Source organism: Melanostigma gelatinosum (assembly GCF_949748355.1).
Source record: "Melanostigma gelatinosum genome assembly, chromosome: 10".
Classification (NCBI taxonomy): domain Eukaryota; kingdom Metazoa; phylum Chordata; class Actinopteri; order Perciformes; family Zoarcidae; genus Melanostigma; species Melanostigma gelatinosum.
The window spans coordinates 25,394,662-25,421,324 of record NC_136643.1 but is presented as its reverse complement, the minus strand read 5'-3'; the positions used below and the strand labels follow the sequence as shown (position 1 = coordinate 25,421,324).

The 26,663-nt window shown below is 42.2% G+C and overlaps 3 protein-coding genes across 4 annotated transcripts; 2 read left to right on the top strand and 1 right to left on the bottom strand.

Annotated features, from left to right (window-relative positions):
• Nucleotides 1–421: 421 nt before the first annotated feature.
• hcn5 (hyperpolarization activated cyclic nucleotide-gated potassium channel 5) lies at nt 422–10,628 on the bottom strand (the record flags this gene model as incomplete). The annotated part of the gene is made up of 10 exons (XM_079277277.1): nt 422–701; nt 2,474–2,711; nt 2,793–2,939; nt 3,795–3,922; nt 4,047–4,140; nt 5,705–5,866; nt 6,622–6,759; nt 7,685–7,789; nt 9,296–9,482; nt 10,444–10,628. 10 exons carry the CDS (start codon nt 10,626–10,628, stop codon nt 529–531), a joined length of 1,557 nt encoding a protein of 518 aa, XP_079133403.1. The 3' UTR covers nt 422–528.
• Nucleotides 10,629–13,975: 3,347 nt separating this feature from the next.
• cox17 (cytochrome c oxidase copper chaperone COX17) lies at nt 13,976–16,326 on the top strand. 2 transcript variants are annotated; one of them, XM_079276454.1, is made up of 4 exons: nt 13,976–14,048; nt 15,004–15,119; nt 15,206–15,322; nt 16,136–16,326. In XM_079276454.1, the coding sequence occupies exons 2-3, from the start codon at nt 15,016–15,018 to the stop codon at nt 15,288–15,290; spliced, it is 189 nt and encodes a 62-aa protein (XP_079132580.1). In that variant the 5' UTR covers nt 13,976–14,048; nt 15,004–15,015; the 3' UTR covers nt 15,291–15,322; nt 16,136–16,326. The 2 variants fall into 2 exon arrangements, with proteins under 2 accessions (XP_079132580.1, XP_079132581.1); XM_079276455.1 differs by having other exon boundaries at nt 15,206–15,326.
• A 1,250-nt stretch (nt 16,327–17,576) lies between these two features.
• popdc2 (popeye domain cAMP effector 2) lies at nt 17,577–26,101 on the top strand. Its single transcript, XM_079277044.1, has 4 exons — nt 17,577–18,380; nt 21,252–21,360; nt 21,607–22,181; nt 25,048–26,101. Exons 1-3 carry the CDS (start codon nt 17,887–17,889, stop codon nt 22,132–22,134), a joined length of 1,131 nt encoding a protein of 376 aa, XP_079133170.1. The 5' UTR covers nt 17,577–17,886; the 3' UTR covers nt 22,135–22,181; nt 25,048–26,101.
• Nucleotides 26,102–26,663: the final 562 nt, after the last annotated feature.

Here is a 26,663-nt window from a genome sequence, read left to right as displayed (position 1 = left end):
CTGAGCAGCGAGTCCTCAGACCACAGACCACCTCACTCCACATTTACTGTCTCTTTCCACTATCACCATCAAATAGAAGCAAAAAAACGCCCCAAAACCTTCAAAGTAAAAAGCTTTCCTTTGTTGAAATAAATTAAGCAAACATGGTGTGTTTGTTGTTTGGCTGCTTGTGTTTCTTGCTCAGTCTTTTGTTTTCATTGATAGAAATGATGGATGAAACTACAAAAATAAAAGTTGTATGAAACCAGAATGTCCGCTCAAGACTTTCCAAATCTTTCTGGTTTTCGTCACTAACGTTTCCAAACGTCGAGGTTAAATCGCAGCATCAACAAGGAGGTAGAGGCCCAACGTTTGACCCATCTATGTTGAGGTCTTCAGTTTATTTTACTTATAATGACTGAATAATTATCGGTCAGATTAAAACTGTCCATCTCGTGTCCACACGAGGAATCAGCCACAGTCTTACTGTCCAGGAAATATCCGCGTCTCCTGTCCTTTCTTCGTGAAAACAAAGTTCTGTATTTGGTCTTACACGAGTCCGCCGTCCGTGTCGAGCTCGACCGTCTTCTCTAAATCCTTCCTGACGTCTGGGAAGCCCTCCAGCGCATCCTGGAGGTCGTGCCAGGAGAGAGAGAAGCACTGGCAGTCGGTCAGCGCCTTCACGGTGGCCAGATGTTTGCTTTTGGTCAGCACGCATGTCTCTGTTGTACACACACACAGAGGGAACCACAAGAGCGCGGTCAATGAGCGAGTAAACCCGAACGACGGGGATGAGATCTGACAATTAATCCCAAATTAAACAACCGGACTTAGATGAGTTGTTTCGGGAAGCCTGCTGAGCTCCTAAACGCTGCGGTTCAACTTTATTTTTTACCTCTCTTATATTCACAAACTGCGTAAATTCAATCGCCTTCCTCTTGTGACATCTAGCCACGCAGATGGCTTTTATTCCATTTGTCCAGCAACATATTTTCCTATCACATGATCCCCGTTACTGTAATCCACACAGCGAGCCGTCAGCTGTTTTCAGGGACTGGTTCTGTGGTCCAGAGCTCTGAGGATTATCCGGAGGAGAAGTGACAGATTTTTAAATGGAGTTTGGCACAAAGAGAGACAGCAGCACACCATCCACAGCCCTGCCACACAGAGCCTCCCCCAACATTCTCATGCTTTGTGGATTACAGAGACAGTATTTATAGAAGAAAGAGACGTTACTGCTCATTGTTTCAGTTGTTTTACTTGCTTTGAGCACCACAGCTGTAGGCAGAAAAAAAGGTGGATATTTAAAAAAGAAATCTGGACAAATAATAAAACTACTGCTTTTAAAAGTATGTCTCCATAGCGCAATACAGAGGTTAATACACTCCAGTATGATTATTAATTTAACAACACCCTACAGTTAAACCTCCAGTGATCTAATCCCAGTATCTCCAGAGTATTATCCTGAATAAACTAGATATATATTAGAAACCTATTAATGTGATACTGCTTCATAAAAAGTCCCCTAATGCTTAATGTACATAAACGTGTTGAACAAACCCTCTGAAAGCTCAAAATGTAAAGCACCTTTTATCTCTTCCTGTCATTGAAGTCATTATGTAACACTCGAACAGCATTGTTGTGTGTATTGTGCTTTTGCTTCAGGTGAAACAGATGTTACTGAGAGGTTATCTTTCCAATGAAAGGGGCAGTAGTGATGTTCTGGTTCTACGAGGTTCTTCTCCACAGTCAGTGTTCTACTACAGTAGATGGAGCAAAGTGATGTTCTGCTGTGGACGTATTTTAGACTCCTAAAAGAATCTAAATCTGTTCAAGTGAACGTTATATTTAGAGTGTTTTCACCGCTTCACTTTGCTGTCAGACAGACCTTCTGAGGGAACTGAAGCCGTCATCTATGCTCTCTACAAACACACCAGACTCATAAACCCTCTCACAACAGGAGATGCTGCTCCATGCTGCCTCCACCTGTCAGTGTGTTTGTGTTGTTGTGTGACTTTAGTGAATCTGAACGAAACATTTAACGCATTAAAGTCACACAACAACACAAACAAACGGTAGACATGAAACTCCTGTGTTCTGTGAGAGGTCAAAATACAGTTTTTGTCAATGGAGTCTGGATTGAGAGTATAAATATGATGCTTAAACTGATACTGACTTCAGACAGAGGGGTCTTTCTTTAATGTGAGTTAGTACTTCATATAACCCATCTTTAAAACATTCTATCAGCTATCCCTTTAAATGACTTTGATTTGGTTTGTTAGTATTTCTCTCGCGGCATTAACATAAGACTTCCAGTTAGTTGGGTAGAAACTTTGTAAGAAAAGTTGTAAAACACATCCTGGTGTTGTATTCTCTCTAAAGTGGACCATTTGTGAGACTCCCTTGTTGTTCTTTCACCTCCGTCTCCCCTCTTACGTCTCTATTGCTGTGAGGAAAATCAGATTCTCACTCATCAGGCGTGAATCCAACTCACCCCCAAAGAAGTCCCCGTCACACAGCTCCCTGTCGTAGGAGTCGGTCTCCATGAGGACCTGGCCGTGGTCGATGAAGAACATGCGGTCGCCCGGGACGTTCTGCCGGACGATGGCGTCGCCCTCCAGGAAAACCTCGTACTCCAGTTTGAAGAGGACGGCGTTGATGAAGTTCTCCTCTCTGGTCTGAAACATTGGCACTTTTCTGAGCAGCCGGCTGCACATCACCATCAGGATTTGCTGGAGAACAAATAAAAACAAAATATACGATTATTAAATAAATAAGAAGACAAATGAACAGGAGTGAGGTCCAAGCTGTACCTCTTTGAGGGCAGAGGACACGGTGTCCATGATGTCCTTCTCTTGGAACCACTTGCCTCCGTAGCGAGCCTGGTAGTAGTTCGTGATGCGAAGCTGCAGCTCCGGCGGGAGCTTCATGAAGGTCATGTAGTGCTCCAGACGGCTCATCTGTGGGAGGTCACAGGGATGTGTTCAGGGTCCACCACCCATCAACGTTCATACACGACACACAGCGTCACAGCTGCACCTTTAATCATGTATCTGTGATGTGATTCAAAGCCAGGTGCATTGTGGTCTGTCAGAGAACACCTTTTACAATAAATGTGTGCGTTTTTATCCTTAAAATGAAGCGTTGAGCCGAAAACCGACTGTTACAAAACTTCCTCTCTTCAGTCTGTTATGTTCTTCTACTATAACTTCTCTTTCGTTGATTGCTGATGATGTTATCTTATCGAACTAAATAACTGACTCATGACGTTAGGCCCTGATGCCAACAGTCTTTATTATTTAAGATTTTTCTTTATGCCGTGTTTATTGATATTTCCAACACAAAATTTAAATAATTTGACAGCGCGTGTGTGAAAGTGTCATGTTGTTGTTGCACAATCGACGAAATAGAAAAATAACTACAACCTACAACACCCATCAACTGAAACAAAAGGAAGGAAAACAAAACACAAAAATTCAACTTGGTCATATCCTATATATTGCAGTTCAGTTATACAACAAATAAGAACACATTTTAAAAAATAAAATTACAAAGAAATAAAATAAAAAGAAATAATGTAATGTATGTCCCTATCAACAGAAATATTTAGTTTTTATTATTGTTGTATAAATGAATAAATATGCAGGGAAATAAAGGAATAAGCCATGAAACATATTAGTAAAAGACTAAACAAACGGACAGAAATGCTCCCTCTCTCCCAGATTAGATTAAAGTTTCCCAGACATGCTGAAATACTCCGTGTGTGTGTTTCCCTGCGTACAGTAGCCGCTGTGTACTGAGACGTGTCTTCTTACCTTGCTCTTGTACTCCTTGGCGGCCGGGTCGGTGTTGGCGATCATGGTCGTAGCGTTGGCCACGAGGACGGTGTACATCAGACAGCCGGACACCATGCTGACCATGACGATCCACATTTCCACATAGTCTGGAGAACAAGACACCGACACGCGCACTCGTTCAGTGTGAACCGCTGGGTATTTATATCCGAGGGAGAATGTGATACCTGCGCTGTTTTTAGAGGCAGACAGAGAAAAATCTATAATTCTCACTTGTTGGCGCGTCCATGGAGCCGTACGAGAGGGCGATCATCTGGGAGAGAGCTCGGAAAACTCCCCAGGAGTACTTCACGCTCACCGTAGCATTCTGGAGGACAGGAAACAGAATGAATGCAACGTTCTGCAGGTCTGGGGCTTCACAACAACAACACACATTCACATGAATGTCAACGACAGCATGTGGTAGAGACGTTTAAATACGACGCCATGCTTTTTGTTTCAATATTCCCTTTAACCATTTCAGCAATTGCTTGATTTCTAAAGTAGTTGATGACTCATCTTCAACATTCACAGAACCTCATTATGGAAGAAGTATTCAGTACAAGTACGAATACCACACTGAAAGAAGGAGGAGGAGGATATTCCTCAACACATGAAGGAACACTTCAATATAAGTACAACATGTACCTCTGAGGTGTAGTACAGTAGAAAGTACAACATGTACCTCTGAGGTGTAGCACAGTAAAAAGTACAACATGTACCTCTGAGGTGTAGTACAGTAAAAAGTACAATATGTACCTCTGAGGTGTAGTACAGTAAAAAGTACAATATGTACCTCTGAGGTGTAGTACAGTAAAAAGTACAATATGTACCTCTGAGGTGTAGTACAGTAAAAAGTACAATATGTACCTGTGAGGCGTAGTACAGTAAAAAGTACAACATGTACCTCTGAGGTGTAGTACAGTAAAAAGTACAACATGTACCTCTGAGGTGTAGTACAGTATAAAGTACAACATGTACCTCTGAGGTGTAGTACAGTAAAAAAGTACAATATGTACCTCTGAGGTGTAGTACAGTAAAAAGTACAATATGTACCTCTGAGGTGTAGTACAGTAAAAAGTACAATATGTACCTGTGAGGCGTAGTACAGTAAAAAGTACAACATGTACCTCTGAGGTGTAGTACAGTAAAAAGTACAACATGTACCTCTGAGGTGTAGTACAGTATAAAGTACAACATGTACCTCTGAGGTGTAGTACAGTAAAAAGTACAACATGTACCTCTGAGGTGTAGTACAGTAAAAAGTACAACATGTACCTCTGAGGTGTAGTACAGTAAAAAGTACAACATGTACCTCTGAGGTGTAGTACAGTAAAAAGTACAACATGTACCTCTGAGGTGTAGTACAGTAAAAAGTACAACATGTACCTCTGAGGTGTAGTACAGTAAAAAGTACAACATGTACCTCTGAGGTGTAGTACAGTATAAAGTACAACATGTACCTCTGAGGTGTAGTACAGTAAAAAGTACAACATGTACCTCTGAGGTGTAGTACAGTAAAAAGTACAACATGTACCTCTGAGGTGTAGTACAGTAAAAAGTACAACATGTACCTCTGAGGTGTAGTACAGTAAAAAGTACAACATGTACCTCTGAGGTGTAGCACAGTAAAAAGTACAACATGTACCTCTGAGGTGTAGTACAGTAAAAAGTACAACATGTACCTCTAAGGTGTAGTACAGTAAAAAGTACAACATGTACCTCTGAGGTGTAGCACAGTATAAAGTACAACATGTACCTCTGAGGTGTAGTACAGTAAAAAGTACAACATGTACCTCTGAGGTGTAGTGGAGGAGAAGTATAAACCCTCATCCTTGTGTGTAAATGTCCATCATGACGTCATTCACTCTGTGTATTGCAGATCGTCTCACCATCAGGTTTTCCTTTCGGACCCAGCAGTCGGTGGGAAACTCCTCCAGCATCGGCACAAAGTACTGGATGCAGCCGTTCCAGTGACACAGCAGGAAAATCATCATGAACAGAGACAAGATGCGGAAGAAGAGGCGGACCACCTCCAGGTTTGCATTCGACACCTGTCGGGAAGAGATGACGTGAAGACATGTGACTGTAAGGGGATCAAACACAGACGCACGGCGATATTCTCTCACTCGCTGTGCACACTGGTGCATCGAAAACATCTAAATATCTTCATCTTCAGGCAAGTTATCACGTTTTCTCACTGGCTAAGTGCAGTAAATCACGATTTGTTAACAATAAAAACCTCATAGATCAAAGAGTTATGTTATATTATGTATATTATATTATAAGAGGAGACTGCGTTGGCTGGATCATGTGATTCCAAAGGAGTCAAAAGTAAAACCTGGAAGACCAAACACGACCTGGCACCAAAGTGAGACGAACGAGCCAAGATGAACTCAACACGCAGGGAGCTCAATGAGGCCTTTTGGGGATTGGTGAAGTAAACAGATTAATACGTAAAATTAAAAACAAATCAGGATGGAAAACATCTGTAGTGGAGTTTCCACAACTAAAACCATTTAGTTCTGCAGCTGGAAGACGACTGAAGGCGTGGAGTGACACAGACGACATACATTATGCAACATCGAGATTTAGTTCCAAGATATATCGTGTTTCGTTACGAGATTACCGCGGAGAAGATCAAAGAGAGTCTGAAGTGTCCTTCAACTCTATTCTTGAATTTAGAGAAACTCGCGTCGATGTTTCACAGGACGACGCGTATGAGCGTTCTAAGTTAGACTCGTCATCATGAGAGCGGCGGTTGAGTTTCAAAGGCTTTTGCAGACTTTTGTCTCCCGTGCGAACTTACTTTCTCCACTTCGTTGAAGAAGCGGACGAGTCGGGACACCCGAGCCAGCCGGATCAAGCTGAGGATCCGCACGAACATCAGGATCCGCATCATCTTGTTGGTCTTGGACGGGTTGTCTTCGTTGTGGTAATGTAAGTCCTGGGATGATAAAATACAGATGTTTTTATTTATTTACATTATTACTTCATACATCTTAAAGTATTTATATCACACTGTTATTACCCAAAGACATGTGAATATTGCTCGTGGTTACATACTAAACTGCATTTTGTTGTATTTGTACTCAAGCAGTGACAATTAAGTTGAATCTGCGTGTTACAGAAGTTCCTATTGATAAATCATGACGAACAAATAAAGTAAAAACAAATGATTGTGTTTGTGAACTGACAAATAATGCAGCACGCTGTTGGCTGTTTTCTGCTTCTTCTTCATTATGAATTGAAAATGTCCTTTTACTTGAAGTATAACTAGTTGTAAGTATCTTTTTTAAAGAATTATTCAAATTCAAAATCACAGTTCCATAAAATACATGCATTGAGGCAAACAATACCAAACAAAGCTGTTGCTAGGAGCAAAGGATTGACATTAGTTTTGTTCTCTCTGAAAAGCAATAATTAAATGTTCATATAATCGACCTGGATTATAATTAATAAACCGACTAGTCAGAAAAGTTTGCCATGATTTGTTTAGAGTTGGACATCATATTTCTTTGTGAACTGACAAATGTTTTCTGCTGACACAGCATGTTCATTATGACAAGTGAAAATGTCTTATTACTGGATACGAAACCACAATTCCAGTTACATAAATATACATAAATATAGAGAAAACAATACAAGCAACCCTGTCGTTGAGAGCAAACTCATCGTTTTCTTCTTTCTGAAAAACAATGATTAAATCTTAACATAATGAACCCGGATTACAACCCATCAACCCGGTCATATTAAAAAACAGAGATTAATTCAAACATGTCCAGTCATGAACAATGTGCATAATTGCTTGTGTGAAGTGACAAAATGCTGCAGCAGCACATTTTCTGCCTCAACAAGCTGCTCATTATTACCGCAAACAGCAGAATGTAGCCGATCGGGAACGCGGCGATGACGTCCGGTATGAACCACGTCCTCAGGTAACTGACTCGGATCCGCTTGAGATCCAGAATAGCTTCCTGTGAGAGAGGGCGGAGCAGAGGATGGATGAGGACGGATGAGGACGGAGCAGAGGATGGATGAGGACGGATGAGGATGGATGAGGATGAGGATGAGGATGGATGAGGATAGATGAGGATGGATGAGGATAGATGAGGATGGATGAGGATGGATGAGGACGGAGCAGAGGATGGATGAGGATGAGGATGGATGAGGATGAGGATGAGGATGGATGAGGATAGATGAGGATGGATGAGGATAGATGAGGATGAGGATGAGGATGGATGAGGATAGATGAGGATGGATGAGGATGGATGAGGATGAGGATGGATGAGGATGGATGAGGATGGATGAGGATGAGGATGGATGAGGATGGATGAGGATGGATGAGGATGAGGATGGATGAGGATGGATGAGGATGGATGAGGATGAGGATGGATGAGGATGGATGAGGATGGATGGGGATGGATGAGGATGGATGAGGATGGATGAATATGGATGAGGATGGATGAGGATGAGGATGGATGATGATGGATGAATATGGATGAGGATGGATGAGGATGGATGAGGATGGATGAGGATGGATGAGGATGGATGAGGATGGATGAGGATGAGGATGGATGAAGATGGATGAGGATAGATGAGGATGGATGAATATGGATGAGGATGGATGAGGATGGATGAGGATGGATGAAGATGGATGAGGATGGATGAAGATGGATGAGGATGGATGAGGATGAGGATGGATGAGGATGGATGAGGATGGATGAGGATGGATGAGGATGGATGAGGATGAGGATGGATGAAGATGGATGAGGATGGATGAGGATGAGGATGGATGAAGATGGATGAGGATGGATGAGGATGAGGATGGATGAAGATGGATGAAGATGGATGAGGATGAATGAGGATGAGGATGGATGAGGATGGATGAGGATGAGGATGGATGAGGATGGATGAAGATGGATGAGGATGGATGAAGATGAGGATGGATGAAGATGGATGAGGATGGATGAGGATGAGGATGGATGAAGATGGATGAGGTTGAGGATGGATGAGGATGGATGAAGATGGATGAGGATGAATGAGGATGAAGATGGATGAGGATGGATGAGGATGAGGATGGATGAGGATGGATGAGGATGGATGAAGATGGATGAGGATGAGGATGGATGAGGATGGATGAAGATGGATGAAGATGGATGAAGATGGATGAGGATGAGGATGGATGAGGATGGATGAGGCGAACCAGATGTATAATTAAAGACTCTGAAGCGAGCAGATGAAAACAAAACAGGATGTGAAGTGCATAACACTTAATTGGAAATGTTATACTTCTCGTTTATAATCCCTGTTATAAAATCAAACAGCAGGTGCCAGTTTCACCAATGCCCAGGAGCTGAAGAGGAGGGTGGGGGAGTTTTGTTAATCTAGCCTTTTCGTGTGTTGAGTAGATTACAGATGAGATGGATTGTACGTGCTCGTGGATTATAGTCTCCCAGATTGTAGAGCGAAGGCGCTCTCACCTCGCTGTCCTCTGTGATGATGCCCATACGGAAATTCAGAGCCACGTCTATCAGGAACAGCGTGTCTGAAAACACGTTGAATCCTTCCCACGCCAGCCCGCTGTTTCTGTCCAGGAACGCGATCTCCATGGGAATCCCGATCAGGTTGAGGAACGTGATGGCCATCATGCACATGATGTAGTAACTCCTGCAGGAGAAGATCACACAAGAACAGAACAGGGAGTCTGAGATCCTGTTGCCCATGTTTGGATTGTGGCGGGAAAGTCCCTCACTAAATACTGTGATGCTGTAGCTGCACATCTCCTCAAGTAACTGCTCTCTGATCGCCTCTCTGTTTCCCTCCCTCGGATCACCTTACAAGCCAATAATAACAATACCGCATGAATAATGCAGAACCAGATGCTTACAGAAGCTCAGATCCATCGGGCTTTTGTCCTTTTTAATCCTCGGGTATCATCTTAAAAGTTTCTTCACAAAACTAGAATTTAAAGAGTGGAAATCTTTTTTATTCTCCTTTACCGATTATCAGTTTGTTTTGATTTAATGTTTACTTGCTCTTTGTATTTTATGCTAATTATGCTGCATAACTTTTTTATTTTTCTCTTTTTATGTTTGCAAAAGTGCAAAACAAATCATTATCATAATTAATACATGCTTGTTCTTAATTATGAGTAATGCAACAAGCATGTTACGGAGTGGGGCTGCAACTCACTGACTAATCTGATGATTATTTTATTGATTCATCTTTAAAAAGTTTATAAAAAGTCTCAACGTGACGTCATTAACATGCTGGTTTTAACTAAACATCCCAAAACCTAAACAACGAAGAAAAACAAAGAAGAAACAGCAAATCAGTCAACTGGAGAAACTGGAACTCAAAGATGTTTCCCTTCAAAAAATAAAATCAACGATAATAATAGTTGCAGATTATCTTTCTATCAACTGATTAATCAATGAATCCCCTGACATTTACAGCTGTAATATGAATAAACAAAAGAAGATAATACTCTTAATCCATGATGCAAAAACAAGCAAAGAAACAGGCAGAAACTTGCAGAAACTGGACAACTTTGAAAGAGCCGGTGAGACTAAAAGCGGAGTTGGTGTCTCCACAGGACTGACCTGAATCTATCAGATATATTAAATACCTCATGAGGCTGAATGGGTGGATGACAAAGACTCCGCTCTGCAGCTGCCGCCTGCACTCCTGCTCCACGGCCATCTCGCTGCCGTACACGTACAGCGACTGCCTGTTCAGCTGCGGGAGAAGCAGGGCTCTCCATCCACAGGTGGCCGTGGTGCATCTGGCGGCGGGACCTTTTAGTTTCTCCATGACCCGACTTCGGTCCTCCCTCCTCCGATCAGCCGAACGCGCAGTCCATCCTCCCTCTGCTGCTGCTGCTGCTGCTGCTGCTGCTGCTGCTGCTGCTGCTGCTGAGGATAAGTGGAGTCTGAGGATGCTGGTCCTGACCTCCCCTCTTGGTCACAAGGTAATTTTCCATCAAGGGCTCCAAAACCTCAGTGCTTATTGGAGCTGTGGAGCGAAGCCAGATACCCGCCTTTCTACTCCCTCCCTCCCTCCCTCTCTCTCTCTCTCTCTCTCTCTCTCTCTCTCTCTCTCTCTCTATTTCTGCCCTCACCCAGTCTCTCCACTTCTTTTCTTTTTCTACCCAGCTCATCAACTATTCAGTATCTGTGTCTCATCCCCACATGAATCAAGCCATGTCAAGAGGGTAGGTCCAGCTCACATTAATACTGAAGACAATGGCATGTGTGTGTGTGTCTGTGTGTGTGTGTGTGTGTGTGTGTGTGTGTGTGTCTGTGTGTGTGTGTGTGTGTGTGTGTAAAATGGGCATCGCAGTTATTGTCACGTGAACTCGACATCTGGCAGCGAGTGCAAGGACAAGTTGAGGACGGGCCATCTCTTGCAGCCGGGGATGTAATTAAACACTGTACTGTCACCTGATGCTGCACATACGCCGTGTTGTTTATTTGCACATTTCACATATGTAACAAAACAACAAACAGAAGCCAGAATATTTCATTTCACGGACTGCGAAGTAGAAGATTCATACTATTCTTGGAAGGTTTGTCAGGATTACAGTAAAGCAACGGTTGAAACACAAAGGAGATGGAAATGACAGGACGGAGGGATGAATGAGGGGTCATGCAGTGGCAGCTCAGTGCATGAGATGTGTCGAATATTGTGAGGGATATTGGACGGGATTATTTTTTATTCAACAAACAATGTTTGACGTGTAGAGAGATACAGGAAACACTAGAAGTGGGTTTTCTGCACTTATCTATCACGTACCGGCAGCCTTTCAGTTCAGAGTTGAATCGTTTTGACGGAGTGTTTTCACGGGATTAAGACGTTTAGGAAATAGTTTGATGTCAAACCTATTCTTTAAATAACTGTTGAGCATTAAATCCAGCTAGCAACCAAATCCCCCCAAAAAGATGACAAAATGTTTTTCATTGCCTTCAAAAACAACCTTTTTTTGGAAACTACAATAAGATGTGGTGATCTTTAAGCATGAGAAAGAAGCGCTACTTGGGGCTGTATATCTGTATATCTGGGGGTTTGGTTTAGTCAGCGGCTCGTTGTTTACAGTCCGATAAGCAGCTTGAGATCCCAGAGAGAGAAGACGTTCACTGGATTGTTTCACAAGTTGCCAATTTATCAGCTAATATTAAAACCAACACCTCAAGGGCATCTCAACACCACTCGCATTGGTGCGACACAATATGGATTCTGTGGAGAGCGCAGCGGAGACTGCAGCAAAGTATGTTTCACACGGAGGAGGATGTCTAACACGCGGTGCCGAGCAGAATGAATAATATGCTGACTTGCTCATTTATCTAGCGCACAGCTGGCCCTCCAACCAGAACAAGAGACTCCGCTGTGCTGCCGTACTGTAGAGCCAGCAGACATGTGAAAACACTCTTCTTCATGTGTTGTAGGACAGAAAATAAACACCTTTCCTCTCATGAAACTCCACCACTGAAGTGTATCTTCGTCCCCAGAAGTTAATATCTGCCAAAGCAGGTGAGCGTGCAGAAAAACAGCAATATTCTGCAGGCTGATGTACTTTCAGACTCATATTGTACTTTATCTCTTAGGACGTGTACAACGTACAAGTTCCATACTGAATGCAAATGTGAGTTTTTTCAGTTTTTCTCGATTTTAAATCATTACATCATTGTGAAGTGAATTCCGTTGGGATTGTTAGATGAATAAAATACATATTATTGAAAACTGAAAATAACACGTATTAAACTGTGATTAGGTTGCAGCCCTTTCACAGTGATCCTGTTATTCTGGTGTATTGACCTGTGTAATCGTGGAAAAGCTACACAACTAAACAATAACACTGAGCTAGAGAATCATTTCACAGCTAAATATAAATGGAAGCTAAAACGTCAATAGTTTTGTGCATATTCATGGTACTTCTCCACAGACTGAGACAGAAGTTAGAGCAGGAAACAATGACGCCGAACAGTTAAATGATCCGACTCACGTTCAAACGTCGTAGCAGTGCCTTCCTCCTTCAGCCTCCTCCATCATCAGCTGTCCTGGCTGATGAAGACCATGACGATGATGACGTTACTGCGCAACAAAAGGATTCCACTCTAACTGCCTTGAGGAAGATAATGGTGATGATGAGGCTGATGGCTTGAATGTGAAATCACACTTTGCTGAAGGAGACAATGTGGCAAAAGGAGGTTTAACATGTTTTAATCCCACATTGTATCATATCTATGTTTACAAAACCAACTTACTTCTACTCTCGGTTGAACTTTTTATACTTTGTATAGAAGTCTATAGAAAATGACTCTACTTCTCTCTTGATTTATTCCCTCAGTAAACATTGTAAACATGAGTTTATGTCTCAATCTCTAGTTTCAAGTCTTCTTCAATACAGCATGATGTTCATTTAGTACATTATGGTCCATTTAGAGTCACATCTTATTTTTTGGTTTGTTTTCAGCCTGAAAAACGGGAACTTGCGATGTCAACTCGAATAGCTTCACTTTCAAACTGTAATTGGGGGGAAATGGATATTGAGCAGAACTTGCTCCACATATTTTCAGCACAAATAACTCACGTAAACCTCAAAATAAAAATGGTGTCATTGAACCATATTTTGGTCTGAAGTTATTTGTTCAACTTTATTGTGTTGTGGTTATTCCTGGTAGTGTGAATAGTAATAACACACTTGCTTGTTATTTAGTTTATTCTAAATTATATTACCACCACTTACAGTCACTGTTTTTAATTGCCAGCCGAACTTTGCTTGATTCATCCCAATTTCACCAATTAAAATACAGTAATGTCAATGTTGCACCATGTTGGAAATATAAATCATCTGATGTTTGTTCATAATAAAGCTGTCATTTTAAGAATTGATTTGTCCTTTATGTTTGACATTAAACGTTAAAAAGGAAAGAAAATGAGAGTTTGACAGATAATGAAAGGACTAGCTCGCTAAAAACACAATAGTCCTAAGAAATATAAAAATATACATTTAATAAATGTACAGTATATTAACAGATGCTCTGGTCTCTGATTATCAAACTGTTTGCTCGGCTACTTACACGTCATTTCCTGCCATTGTTACACAACACTCAATTTCCCAGAATCCTCCGCACAAGAATCTGCATAAATCCCGACCACGTGACTCTGCTCCATCCGCGTTGGTTTCTCTCTGAAGGTGAAGCGACTCTTTCCTCACCACCAGCCTCCATTCAAGTAAGTTACATAACGTAGGATAACCCATCAGCCGGCCGGCGTTTTTAACTGTTACACTACGTTTCAGTTGTGTCATTCACCCGCCATGACACCGACAACGAACTGTTTCTGTTAGCTAGCTGACGTTTGTGTGACGCAATGTCTCCAAACTGTTAGCTAACGCTGGTAAAAGCACAACACAGCGAGGCACGTGGTGCTTCTGTAACGTTATAACATGAGCAATATGCCCGTCAAACAGATCGAAGTCGTCCACAAATCATCGACTGCTTCTGAGAGTAATCGATGTGTTTGAGACGTGGACGTTGTAACGTTTTTAATCACATTTAAACGAGGAGATGTCTTTAAACTGCGTATTGTTGTGACTCAAACAACGACTCAATTTTCAATGACTTGGGGTTAATCTTTCGATGTAAAAAAATATGTTTTTATACATTTAATATTTAAAAAAAAATGCTAAATATTCCCTCGGCCCATCTTCTCAATTGTAAGTATTATCCCCTTTTTTAATAAATTAATAGTGTGTGTGTGTGTGTGTGTGTGAGACCTGTCATTGAAGCTAACGTTACATCAGTCCAGCTGCCTTTCAGCGTTAGCTAACGTTATAATATATACATGCAATATGCTCTTAAACAAAGCATCGACTACTGTTGAGAGTGATCTGCATAAGCTTACTATGTAAAAAAACAATATTTTAATATTTAAAACATGCTAAACATTACCTCGTCCCAGCTTCTCAGTTGAGTGTTCCCCCTTTATTTTTTTAAATGTGGGTTGGACCCCCCTGGGGTAGCTTTTTTTCTTTTTTTTCAGTCTCCTATCTTTTCACAGAACTTGTTTTTTTTTTTTTTCCAAAATGATTATGAAAAATGCAAAGTTAGACGTATGAGCTGAGCAAAGGTGCTGCGCTACATGAAGTCTGCACGTGAGATAATTAAACTGTTTTTTTTATTTTTAGATCCGTTTGAAGATGTCCACCGTGTCTGCTGCCTGCATGGAGCCGGCCGCTGAGCAGAAGAAGCCACTCAAAGCATGCTGTGCTTGTCCAGAGACAAAGAAAGTCCGGGACGTTTGGTGAGCGCCTGTACGGAGATGCAAACTCTTTACTCGTTAAATGTTACAACTGTTTCTTGACGCCTCCGTGTCTGTTTTTCCTCCAGCATCATTGAGAAGGGAGAGGAAAGCTGCACGGTCCTGATTGAGGCGCACAAAGACTGCATGCGGGCGCTTGGATTCAAGATCTAACTTCTCCGTGTGTGTGTGTGTGTGTGTGTGTGGTGAGTATTGCTTATTGCTGGTACAATGTCTTTGTGCTCGGTCGTTTGTGACCATCAGCTGTTACTGATTCAACGCGGAGCACAAGCTGAACGACCACACCGAACAGTGCTCAGCATGTTAATGACGAGCACTGCAGAACTAGATTATCCTGCAGCTGTAGTTGTGTTATGAGTCATTTTAATGCAACAGTCGTGTAAGAACCTCGGTGTGACTCTGTCGAGGCTTTTAGTGGTATGGAAATATTTGCAGCAGTGAGAACGCTGGAAGTACAAGGAACAGTTCACCTTCAATTACCTCCTTTATATCTCGTGATACTAATGATGTCCCAGAGGCAGCAGCAGCCTTCTAATCATTGCTCTGTCCTTCAGTGTGTGCAACACTGGGCAGTGGAAGTCTAATGACGCTAAATGTCCATTAAGACGTCGGTCCATTTAAAACTGCACCCAGAAGTAGAACTCTGTCTGCGTGCCTCTGCTGGCGACACGCGGCTGCCAAATGCATTCTGACAGAGGTCACCATGTAATGGGGGGGGGGGGTGTGTGGAGCTAGTTTATTGTGCTCGCATGACTACACATGAAATGGACCCGACGCCGCTCGGCCCACGGTTCAGCAGCTCTATTCACCGTCTGGCGTCGCCTGAATGTTCCCTTGTGCTCGTAAAAAGAGAAATCTTCAGGCAGACTGGAAATGACTTCACCGAACGTGTGCGCTGACTGTTTAATGTTTTAATCTGATCTCTGCTCTTTCATTTCGATTAGCTGTCACACTGTCTCAGCGGCGTCATGTTTCTCATATTGTTTTCTCTCCTGCAGTGTGTTGCTGTGAAAGATGACCCTTGGTGTTCCCTTCTCCTCTTATTTATACCGCGACTAGCAGGGAAATGTGACGACGCACTCCCACTCTCATGGGATGACTGTCCTTCTCTGTGAAATAGTTGTTTTTTTTAAAGTCTGCAGAATATCTGAGATGTTTGTCTGACGTTGAATAAAAGTGCTATGCAAGACCACTGCTCTCTTGTTTTAGTGCGGGTGCATTGACGGGTTCTCTCCACCGAGCGGTTGCTTGCCTGGTATGCACTCGGGCTTAAAAATAACTGCTGCCCCTGAGAAGTCAATACGTGGCATATCTGCATTCTTCCTCTGTGGTGTGTCACCGTTACGAAGTGTGGCTGACGGTGGACATCTGCTTCCACGCGTTCGTAAAACCTGTTGGCGATGTTTCAGCTGCAGAAGAGTTTAACTGTCACTAGTTTATCCTCGCCATGCTAGTTCACGCTGGTCCACATGTTTAACTGCACCAATAAGCACCTGACTCTCTTTTAAGTTGGTTACAAGTGTGAACACGCCGGAGAATCTGTTAATATTCAAATACAGATCATTATAAACGAAGCTATAACTCCATTTTACGATAAGTTAACTGCTCCTGAATCTGTGCTTTAGCTCGGTGAGCATCGCTTCAAACTCATTGGTATTCAACACTGTTTTAACTGTCACGAGTTGGTTTCCACGTTTGATTCGTTTAACTTCTGTCTTTCATTGTGAGCATACCGTCCACAGAGGGAATGCTGTTCTGTGTGTTAGCTTTGACCAGACTGGCTGGCAGCACGGTTGACCACCAACTTACTGATGGAACTTGAAATATGAATCTCTCCATAATGAGGCAGAATTTATAAAAAATGTTTGTCAAAATCAGCCAAGTAACAATTTTATGTTGTCATGCATTTAAATATGACCTCTGATTATATCACATCTTTAATGCTTCAAACATGTCTGACCGAGTGCAGGTTCTTGTTTGTGTAACAGGCTCTGTGGCTTCATTTACGATAACAACTTGTCTGTTTATTGTTTGGCTCTAATAAAAAATAAACCAGAGAACGGGAGAGCCGGATATACATACCCCCCCCCCACACACAGTGTCTCTAAATATGCACCGCTGAGTGTCTCCTGAGAGTAAACTGGACTCACAAAGCTGCTTTATGAAGGAAGAGACTCTTTTTTAAATGTGAGTGACACTCTAGATATGTGTTATTGTCCCTGTCCTCCCTCTCGTTTCCTGCCCCCCCCCCCTCTCTCTCCCCCCCCCCCCTCTCTCTCTCTCTCTGTTATGTTAAGTAGCAGGCCTGCTTTCTGTCCACCGCTCTCTCCTCCTTGGGTTTCAATTCCAAACATGGTTATCCTTCTTGGGCTCTATCAACGCCCACCCCTCCCTTATCCCCTTCTCCTCCAGCTGTTGCCTCCACTCGTGCAGGCCGGCGGGTGAGAAGAGAAACAGACGAGAAAAGCTACACGAGAGACGACAGGACGACTCAGAAAGGAGGGAGAGAGAGGAAGGGGACACATAACGAGAGAAGAAGAAGAAGAAACCCAGTCCAGCTGTGTTTCTCTATCAAATAGAGCCGTGAGAACTTCTCCACGTTGAAGGATTTTCCAAGGGATCAAACATTCACTTCTGACGTTCTTCTGTCAGCATCAGCTGTTTGTTGTCATAGTTGTACATCTTGAGATATCACCCAGAGTTCATTGGATAAAGACGTGTTTGTTTTTGGGTCCATTTGAAGACAAACATGAGCGCAGGCAACTCGACTCTGCTGGACAGCTTGTTCTTTCCGCCTCTCTGCGACGGCTGGAGCAACAACACAGAGGGAGCCATCTACCATTTGGGCAACACCATGCTGATCCTGGGCTACATGGGCGGCAGCGGCGCCTACGGGTGCCTCTTCATCTTCGGCTTCCTGGTTCCCGCCCACGCCTGCCTGAGCCTGTGGGGCTGGATGACCGCGTGCGGCCTGGACGTCTTCACCTGGAACCTGCTCATGGTGCTGGCCTGCCTGGCCCAGATCTGCCACCTGGTCTGCCGGCTGCTCCAGGAGGGCGTACGCGGCGAGGAGCTGACCTCCCTCTACCGGGCGGTGTACCTGCCGCTGGGCGTGCCCGTCCAGGTGTTCAAGGAGATCGCAGGCGCCTTCCAGAACAAGGTGGTGGAGCTGAAGGCGGGAGAGACGTACGCCGTGGAGGGCAAGACGGCCATCGACAAGCTCTCCTTTCTGCTGTCTGGGAGGTGGGGAGAGAGTGTAACATCTGCACACCTGTACTACACAACGCAAACCACCACACAGCTGGCTACACAACACCACAACACACAGGAGTACAAGGAGTGACACTTCAATATATCAGATTTCTACGACACGGTTGTCGAGGGAACAATCCACTGCAATATTATCACAATATTGCTCGACAATTTGGGGGAACTTTTACTTTGTTGTGTGTTTTGTCTCTTTTTTGGCAAATGAATTACACTTAAAATACGCGTGTAGAGAGAGAAAGTCTGAAACCATAACAGTATATGTAAAAGGATTCAAGAGGCGCTGGATTGTTTGCACGATATTATCACATGTAAATATTATGAATATGATTTCACAGTTGTCATCGCTGGTGTATCGTGACAGCCATAACCTCAATGTAAAAATACTTACGTAATTACAAGTTTCTCAAACCTGCAAAAACTGATTATTTTAGTTTGGTTTGGTGGAAACCAGGCTGTGAACACGACGTCTCACATTCATCATCGTTGAAGTTGACAAACAGTTTCTTATTCACACATCTGGAGACACGGAGCAACGCATGCTGATGCGTGTTGGTCCAGTGTTCTCGCTTTAGCTCCGTGTTTGGAATTTATAAGTTGCTCCTAATTGTCAAGCGTATATTTTGCAGATTGTTTGTTTTACATCATATCATTTGAGTATTATAGATAAGATAGTAAAGTTATAACAAATTCAATTTAACAGTTTTCTTCATGCATCTATTAATAAGACGATCTTGTGTTGTGTATTTAAAGTCCTAATCCAATCCAGCAAATGGAAATACTCAACGAAAGTACAAGTACCTCAAAATTGCACTTTCACCCACTGACTAACACGGTTCAAATACTCAACAAAAACTGAATTCTAAGAGCTTCATAAAGTGGCATGTATATAAAGACTGCAGTATTTTACTGTATGGTACAGATACTCATGTTACCTTCTTACCCAAAGGAAGTTCTTTCTTACTTCCACATGTTTTGGACACTTGCAGGTTTTAGTGTCACTGAAATTCAGGCTAAATCCAAAGATGCACCACGGATATATAATGTAGTGTTCATTGGTTTACATTCCACCTCTCACATATTGTTTTGAAGACATTGACTCCTGCACATCTGGATTTCTATCTCGGACTCCCGGCACAGGAAACGTATCCTCTTCGTCCAAACATCCTCAAAGCGGAGCGTCTTAGACTTCACAGTCCTGGAGCGGAACACACGAGAAATGTTGCAAACAGAGTATTTCTGTCCGTGACTCAGCCTGTGCACTGTGCAGCTGCTTCATGGTGTCTTTGTGCGTCTGGACGCTGACTGCTCCTCTTACATTCATCACCTTAGATCGAATGTTGGCCACGCTGTTGACTGCGTGTACGAGCCAAATATAAAACAACACAAACAAAAAGCCAAAGATGACGCTCATCCATCTTCTTGTTTGTTCAGATTCATGAGTTTTAAACTGGTCATTGAGTAAATAACTCTAATGCCCCCCCCCCCCCCCCTTTAAATATGCATTAAAGCACATTAAAGAATGTTCACAAGACATCCAGAACTATGATGCATAAATAAATACAATTTTATGCATCAATACATTTAATAACATAACATTATTCTGAAAATGGCCATTGTGATTAATTAATCATTTGACTTTTGGTACTTTAAGTTTTGTTGCTCATACTTTTGTACTTTGACTTTTGAATGCATGCGTTTAACTTCTAAGAGAGTATTTGTACACGGTAGAATTGCTACTTTTACTGAAACATCAAAGTACGTCTTCTACCACTGGTTCATAGGAACTCATTTGAATGAAAGCTAATGGTCTTATCCTTTGTAAGCAGCCTTACTTCACATTCAGCTGCTGTCACAAAGGGGCAGAGTCGTTTTTAACAGAATCACTTCTGTTTCTTTCAGAAGATGTCAGGTGATTGACATGAAGCAGCTCTGATTCAACTCACACTGGAATGAGGATAAAACAGAAACTGTGGACGTAATGAAGGCTTGATGTTGAGTGTGCTGGATTATCTCACCCTGCGGAAGTTATTCTCTTTTAAAATAGCGCTTCCTTCAGAGGGAGGAATGTCCCGATCAAACTGGGATTCCTGAAAGAATCCTGGCAGAAGAAGAAGTGTTGTATTCTCAATTTATCTGGAAGGTGTTTCATGTACCAGCGGTCCAAGTAGAAATACCATAGTCTAAAAATACTTCTTTCAATGTAAACGTCTGAATTCAAAATGTCACAAAAGCACAGTATTATCAGCAAAATGGGCTCAAAGTATCAAAACTCATTCTCTTCTACACAGCTTTTTATGTTATTTAGTCATATTTTTATTGTAATTTTCTTCTGTACTATATTTGTTTCCTACATTTTTGTTCTATTATTTTTGTTTGGATTTTCTTTTACTATTTTCTTTACATATCTTACTACGATTATGTTTTGCACCGAAACGCCAAAACAAATTCCTTGTAGTGAAACCTTCTTGGAAAAGAACCAGATTCTGATTCTGAACCATGTTTTTAATAGACGGTTAAAGGTTTTACAGTCATCGAAATGCTTCAGTTGTTGACCCTAAACCCTAAACCCTAACCTTTAACCCTTCAGCGGGCAGGTGGGTTTTAAGAGTTTAAGTAACTCGATAGTCTTCAGATTTTCCACGTCTGCACTGGCGAGATATTCATGTTAACATTCACTCACAAAGTGACCTCCAGCTCTCATTATAGCTTCTTAATCCCTGCCTCTCTTTTAAACCTCTTGTCCTACTCTCTCTCTCTCTCTCTCTCTCTCTCTCTCTCTCTCTCTCTCTCTCTCTCTCTCTCTCTCTCTCTCTCTCTCTCTCTCTCTCTCTCTCTCTCTTTTAGGATCAATGTATGTTTGGAGGGACAGTTTCTGCATTACATCCACCGCCACCAGTTCCTCGACTCTCCAGAGTGGGAGTCTCTCAGACCAAACGAGGAGGGAAAGTTCCAGGTACTAACGGTGTCATGCCAGTGTGGCAGTGAAATGTTAAAGTAACCTGAGATATCAAGTTTCTCTTCTATCCATATCGAACCTGCATTCTCTCTAGTGTCCACCAGGGGGCGACTCCTCTGGTTGTATAGAAGTCGATGAGAAAATGACTCTACTTCTCTCTTGAATTATTACCTCAGTAAACATTGTACTTAGCCTTCTTCATGCTAAGCTACGCTAACAGGCTGCTTCACTCACACTCCCCAGGTGACCATGACAGCAGAGGAAGACTGCCGCTACATCTCGTGGCGTCGCCGGCGCCTGTATTTGGCGATTTCGAAGGACCGCTACATCGCCCGCGTCTTCTCCGTCATGCTGGGCTACGACATCGCCGAGAAGCTCTACAACCTCAACAACAAGCTCTACATCAAGAACGGGGTGCTGTTGGACATTCGCCTGCCCAGCCTCTACCACGTGCTGGCACCCTCCTCGCAGGGCAGCGAGGGCGGCAGCGGCAGCGACGGAGGCCTCGGCAAGGACCACCCGCAGGGCGAAGACTCGGCGCCGGCCTACCAGATGTCCGATCGGGCCCAGTTTCAGCCCCACTTCCAGGGACCGAGGACCTCCTTCTTGGGGAAACCCCAGGACTCCCAGCATGAGCGCTATCAGCACCCTTGGGCGTCAGACCCCGATCTGCCCACCGGTGAGGACTCCACCAGCCTGGTCCTGGAGGACTTCACTGATGTGGCGGGCTCCTTAACGGATTACGGCAGTGAGAGGGATTATTTGAGGTAGAGGGGCACAGTGCTGCAGCTAACACACGGGGTCACCTTAGGATACATGTAAGTACCTCACCTGGGCAGCGCGCATGAGGGGGGGGGGGCATGGACGGCTTGCTGCGCACAATTCTTACTAACCCGGCTTCATAGTGAGACACTACGGAAAATGCATTTTTATTCAAGTACTTTTTAAATGTAATTTCATTTTTAATGTAATTTCATTTTTAACCCAAACCCAATATGTACCTCTGAGATGTAGTACAGTAAAAAGTACAATATGTACCTCTGAGATGTAGTAGAGTATAAAGTACAATATGTACCTCTGAGATGAAGTGGAGTATAAAGTACAATATGTACCTCTGAGATGTAGTACAGTATAAAGTACAATATGTACCTCTGAGATGTAGTGGAGTATAAAGTACAATATGTACCTTTGAGATGTAGTACAGTATAAAGTACAATATGTACCTTTGAGATGTAGTAGAGTATAAAGTACAATATGTACCTTTGAGATGTAGTAGAGTATAAAGTACAATATGTACCTCTGAGATGTAGTAGAGTATAAAGTACAATATGTACCTCTGAGATGTAGTACAGTATAAAGTACAATATGTACCTCTGAGATGTAGTAGAGTATAAAGTACAATATGTACCTCTGAGATGTAGTAGAGTATAAAGTACAATATGTACCTCTGAGATGTAGTAGAGTAAAAAGTACAATATGTACCTCTGAGATGTAGTACAGTAAAAAGTACAATATGTACCTCTGAGATGTAGTAGAGTAAAAAGTACAATATGTACCTCTGAGATGAAGTGGAGTATAAAGTACAATATGTACCTTTGAGATGTAGTAGAGTATAAAGTACAATATGTACCTCTGAGATGTAGTAGAGTATAAAGTACAATATGTACCTCTGAGATGTAGTACAGTATAAAGTACAATATGTACCTCTGAGATGTAGTAGAGTATAAAGTACAATATGTACCTCTGAGATGTAGTAGAGTATAAAGTACAATATGTACCTCTGAGATGTAGTAGAGTAAAAAGTACAATATGTACCTCTGAGATGTAGTACAGTATAAAGTACAATATGTACCTCTGAGATGTAGTACAGTATAAAGTACAATATGTACCTCTGAGATGTAGTAGAGTAAAAAGTACAATATGTACCTCTGAGATGTAGTAGAGTATAAAGTACAATATGTACCTCTGAGATGTAGTACAGTATAAAGTACAATATGTACCTCTGAGATGTAGTAGAGTAAAAAGTACAATATGTACCTCTGAGATGTAGTACAGTATAAAGTACAATATGTACCTCTGAGATGTAGTAGAGTATAAAGTACAATATGTACCTCTGAGATGTAGTAGAGTAAAAAGTACAATATGTACCTCTGAGATGTAGTAGAGTAAAAAGTACAATATGTACCTCTGAGATGTAGTACAGTATAAAGTACAATATGTACCTCTGAGATGTAGTAGAGTATAAAGTACAATATGTACCTCTGAGATGTAGTACAGTATAAAGTACAATATGTACCTCTGAGATGTAGTAGAGTATAAAGTACAATATGTACCTCTGAGATGTAGTACAGTATAAAGTACAATATGTACCTCTGAGATGTAGTAGAGTATAAAGTACAATATGTACCTCTGAGATGTAGTACAGTATAAAGTACAATATGTACCTCTGAGATGTAATACAGTATAAAGTACAATATGTACCTCTGAGATGTAGTAGAGTATAAAGTACAATATGTACCTCTGAGATGTAGTACAGTATAAAGTACAATATGTACCTCTGAGATGAAGTGGAGTATAAAGTACAATATGTACCTCTGAGATGTAGTAGAGTAAAAAGTACAATATGTATCCCTGAGATGTAGTACAGTATAAAGTACAATATGTACCTCTGAGATGTAATACAGTATAAAGTACAATATGTACCTCTGAGATGTAGTAGAGTATAAAGTACAATATGTACCTCTGAGATGTAGTACAGTATAAAGTACAATATGTACCTCTGAGATGTAGTAGAGTATAAAGTACAATATGTACCTCTGAGATGTAGTACAGTAAAAAGTACAATATGTATCCCTGAGATGTAGTACAGTATAAAGTACAATATGTACCTCTGAGATGTAGTAGAGTATAAAGTACAATATGTACCTCTGAGATGTAGTACAGTATAAAGTACAATATGTACCTCTGAGATGAAGTGGAGTATAAAGTACAATATGTACCTCTGAGATGTAGTACAGTATAAAGTACAATATGTACCTCTGAGATGAAGTGGAGTATAAAGTACAATATGTACCTCTGAGATGTAGTACAGTATAAAGTACAATATGTACCTCTGAGATGAAGTGGAGTATAAAGTACAATATGTACCTCTGAGATGTAGTACAGTATAAAGTACAATATGTACCTCTGAGATGAAGTGGAGTACATGTAGAAAGTAGCAGAACATGGAATTTGTACTAACGTAAAGAACTTGAGCAAATGTACTGTGTGTGTGTGTGTGTGTGTGTGTGTGTGTGTGTGTGTGTGTTAATCCAGTGTGCGCTGCACGAGGAGCGTGTTGGGGCTGATGCAGTCACTGCAGCAACGTTTGAGATGACTCTGTGCTGTGCGGCTTCATGTTGAACTGATGAATCGACTTTGTTTCTAACCTTTACATAAACACATTTAACAACACATGTGAAGAATTACTTCGCTGTCCTTCATGCTCAAGTTGTTTGGATAAATTACAGGTTTGTTCCACTGTTGGCTTCATAATTCCTCTCTGTGGAGGAGAAACGCAGCTGAAGATGCAGCTCAGCAGCGCAGCATGTTTCCATAGTCTGTCATGTTATCAGGATGTCAGTGTGATGATGATGATGGTGATGATGATGATTCCTAACCGGAGCTTGGATCTCGACCCTGCAGGAAGTGATGGTGACGGGGATCGACCGCCTCGGTTCCAGCGGGGCAGAGCGCCTCTGGCTCCCACCGACACTCCCAAACTGTGAGAGCGCTCCATCATCTGCAGCGAAGCAGCGCCGATGTGTCACGTGACGCCGTCTCCTCTTCGTCCCTGTTCTCACCTCACTGCACATCATCGGTCCCGAGCATGAAGAAGGACTTTCAGTCTGATGTCAAATTATTTTCTCGTCGAGATTTAAAGTCTCAGAACACCGTGAAGCGGGACCCAACACTTTATCCACTTAAACGTGAAACATCGAGATATGTTTCGTGATCATGGCATTCATAAAAAGTCTATAATTGAACTCAATAAAGAGCTTTGTATTGTGCGTTTCTGTAGCTGCCACAGAGACAAACATCTGTCCGATCAAAGATGGACACTCGCAGATAATCTGCTTAATAAATTAAATAAAGTCTGAATTAAATCCCACTGAGGACATGAGACCACCTGACATGTTATTTTATGTAATAAAAATGGATTCAGTGATGTTAAAACAGAGGAATTTTCGTTTTCATCTCATTTGATGTTAAAACAAATGTTTGATTTAGTTTTCCACATATAAGAGTACTGATTTAACACATTTTAGGGATCTGACTGACAGAACAACGGAAAATATTTAGTTTTGCAAACTTCTCGAGATATTTCCAGACACGTGAACAGTTTTGATTTTCTCTCCTTCACGTTCATATTTATTTTATTTATCTGAATGCACCGTGACTCGATGCCATCTGGAGCTCAACCTCTGACTTCATCTTGTCGATGTGGTCGATGCCTGCAGACCTTGTTTTTAGAAATGTTTGTAACTAATTGAGTATTTCACACACACATGTAAACTGTGAATTGCATTGTTTGTCCTGTTATTGACTTGCAAAACACAGAGAAGGAATTAAAGTGAAGAGGTTTTTAAGGAGTATTTTATTGGGGCCAAGATTTCTCCATGAAGCTCTTTGTGTGCAGTGAACATCTGGTTTGTTTTCTGTGACTCTTCAGACCTCAGAGTTTATAGAACCAGGATGTATCTCCTCTTCACCTCATATTTGATTGCAGAATAATCTGCAAAATATTCTTGCAGTGATTGTTAATAAATTAGATAGAAACTTTCATGTAGTGTTGGTTCTGTTGGTCCCTGTGGACTAAAGCTGTAGTGTCTCTGAGCTCCAGACTCTCAGAGAGGAGAAGCTCTGCTCCTGGAGGAGGAGGAGGAGGAGGATGAGGAGGAGGAGCTCAGCTCCCGGCAGCAGCGTCTCCTCCTCGTCCTCCTCCTCCCTCTGGAGCGCCGACTGCAGGTCCGAGGCTGCGGGTGAAGATCTGGATCCGGGTCTGTCCACGGTGGACCGGTCTCTGCTGGAGGATCTGGGTCTGTCCACGGTGGACCGGTCTCTGCTGGAGTCTGAGCTGAAGGAGGTTCTGGTGAACCTGCATGAGTTCATCTGGTTTCACCAGAATCCGACCCGGTGGCTCCGATGACGAGCATCAAGAACAACTCTATAGAAACAGACCATCTTCTCTCTGATGGTCTCTGTGCTGATGGAGGTCTGATAGAGGACCAGGACTACACTGAGACTGGTTCATAGAGGAT

What these genes read in the sequence shown, in the direction of transcription:
- cox17 (XM_079276454.1), top strand. Translation starts at nt 15,016, where the DNA reads ATGTCCACCGTGTCTGCTGCCTGCATGGAGCCGGCCGCTGAGCAGAAG. An exon ending in AAGAAAGTCCGGGACGTTTG is followed by an intron (nt 15,120 to 15,205) that starts GTGAGCGCCTGT and finishes TTTTTCCTCCAG; the next exon opens with CATCATTGAGAAGGGAGAGG.
- popdc2 (XM_079277044.1), top strand. Translation starts at nt 17,887, where the DNA reads ATGAGCGCAGGCAACTCGACTCTGCTGGACAGCTTGTTCTTTCCGCCT. An exon ending in TCCTTTCTGCTGTCTGGGAG is followed by an intron (nt 18,381 to 21,251) that starts GTGGGGAGAGAG and finishes TCTCTCTTTTAG; the next exon opens with GATCAATGTATGTTTGGAGG. An exon ending in ACGAGGAGGGAAAGTTCCAG is followed by an intron (nt 21,361 to 21,606) that starts GTACTAACGGTG and finishes CACACTCCCCAG; the next exon opens with GTGACCATGACAGCAGAGGA.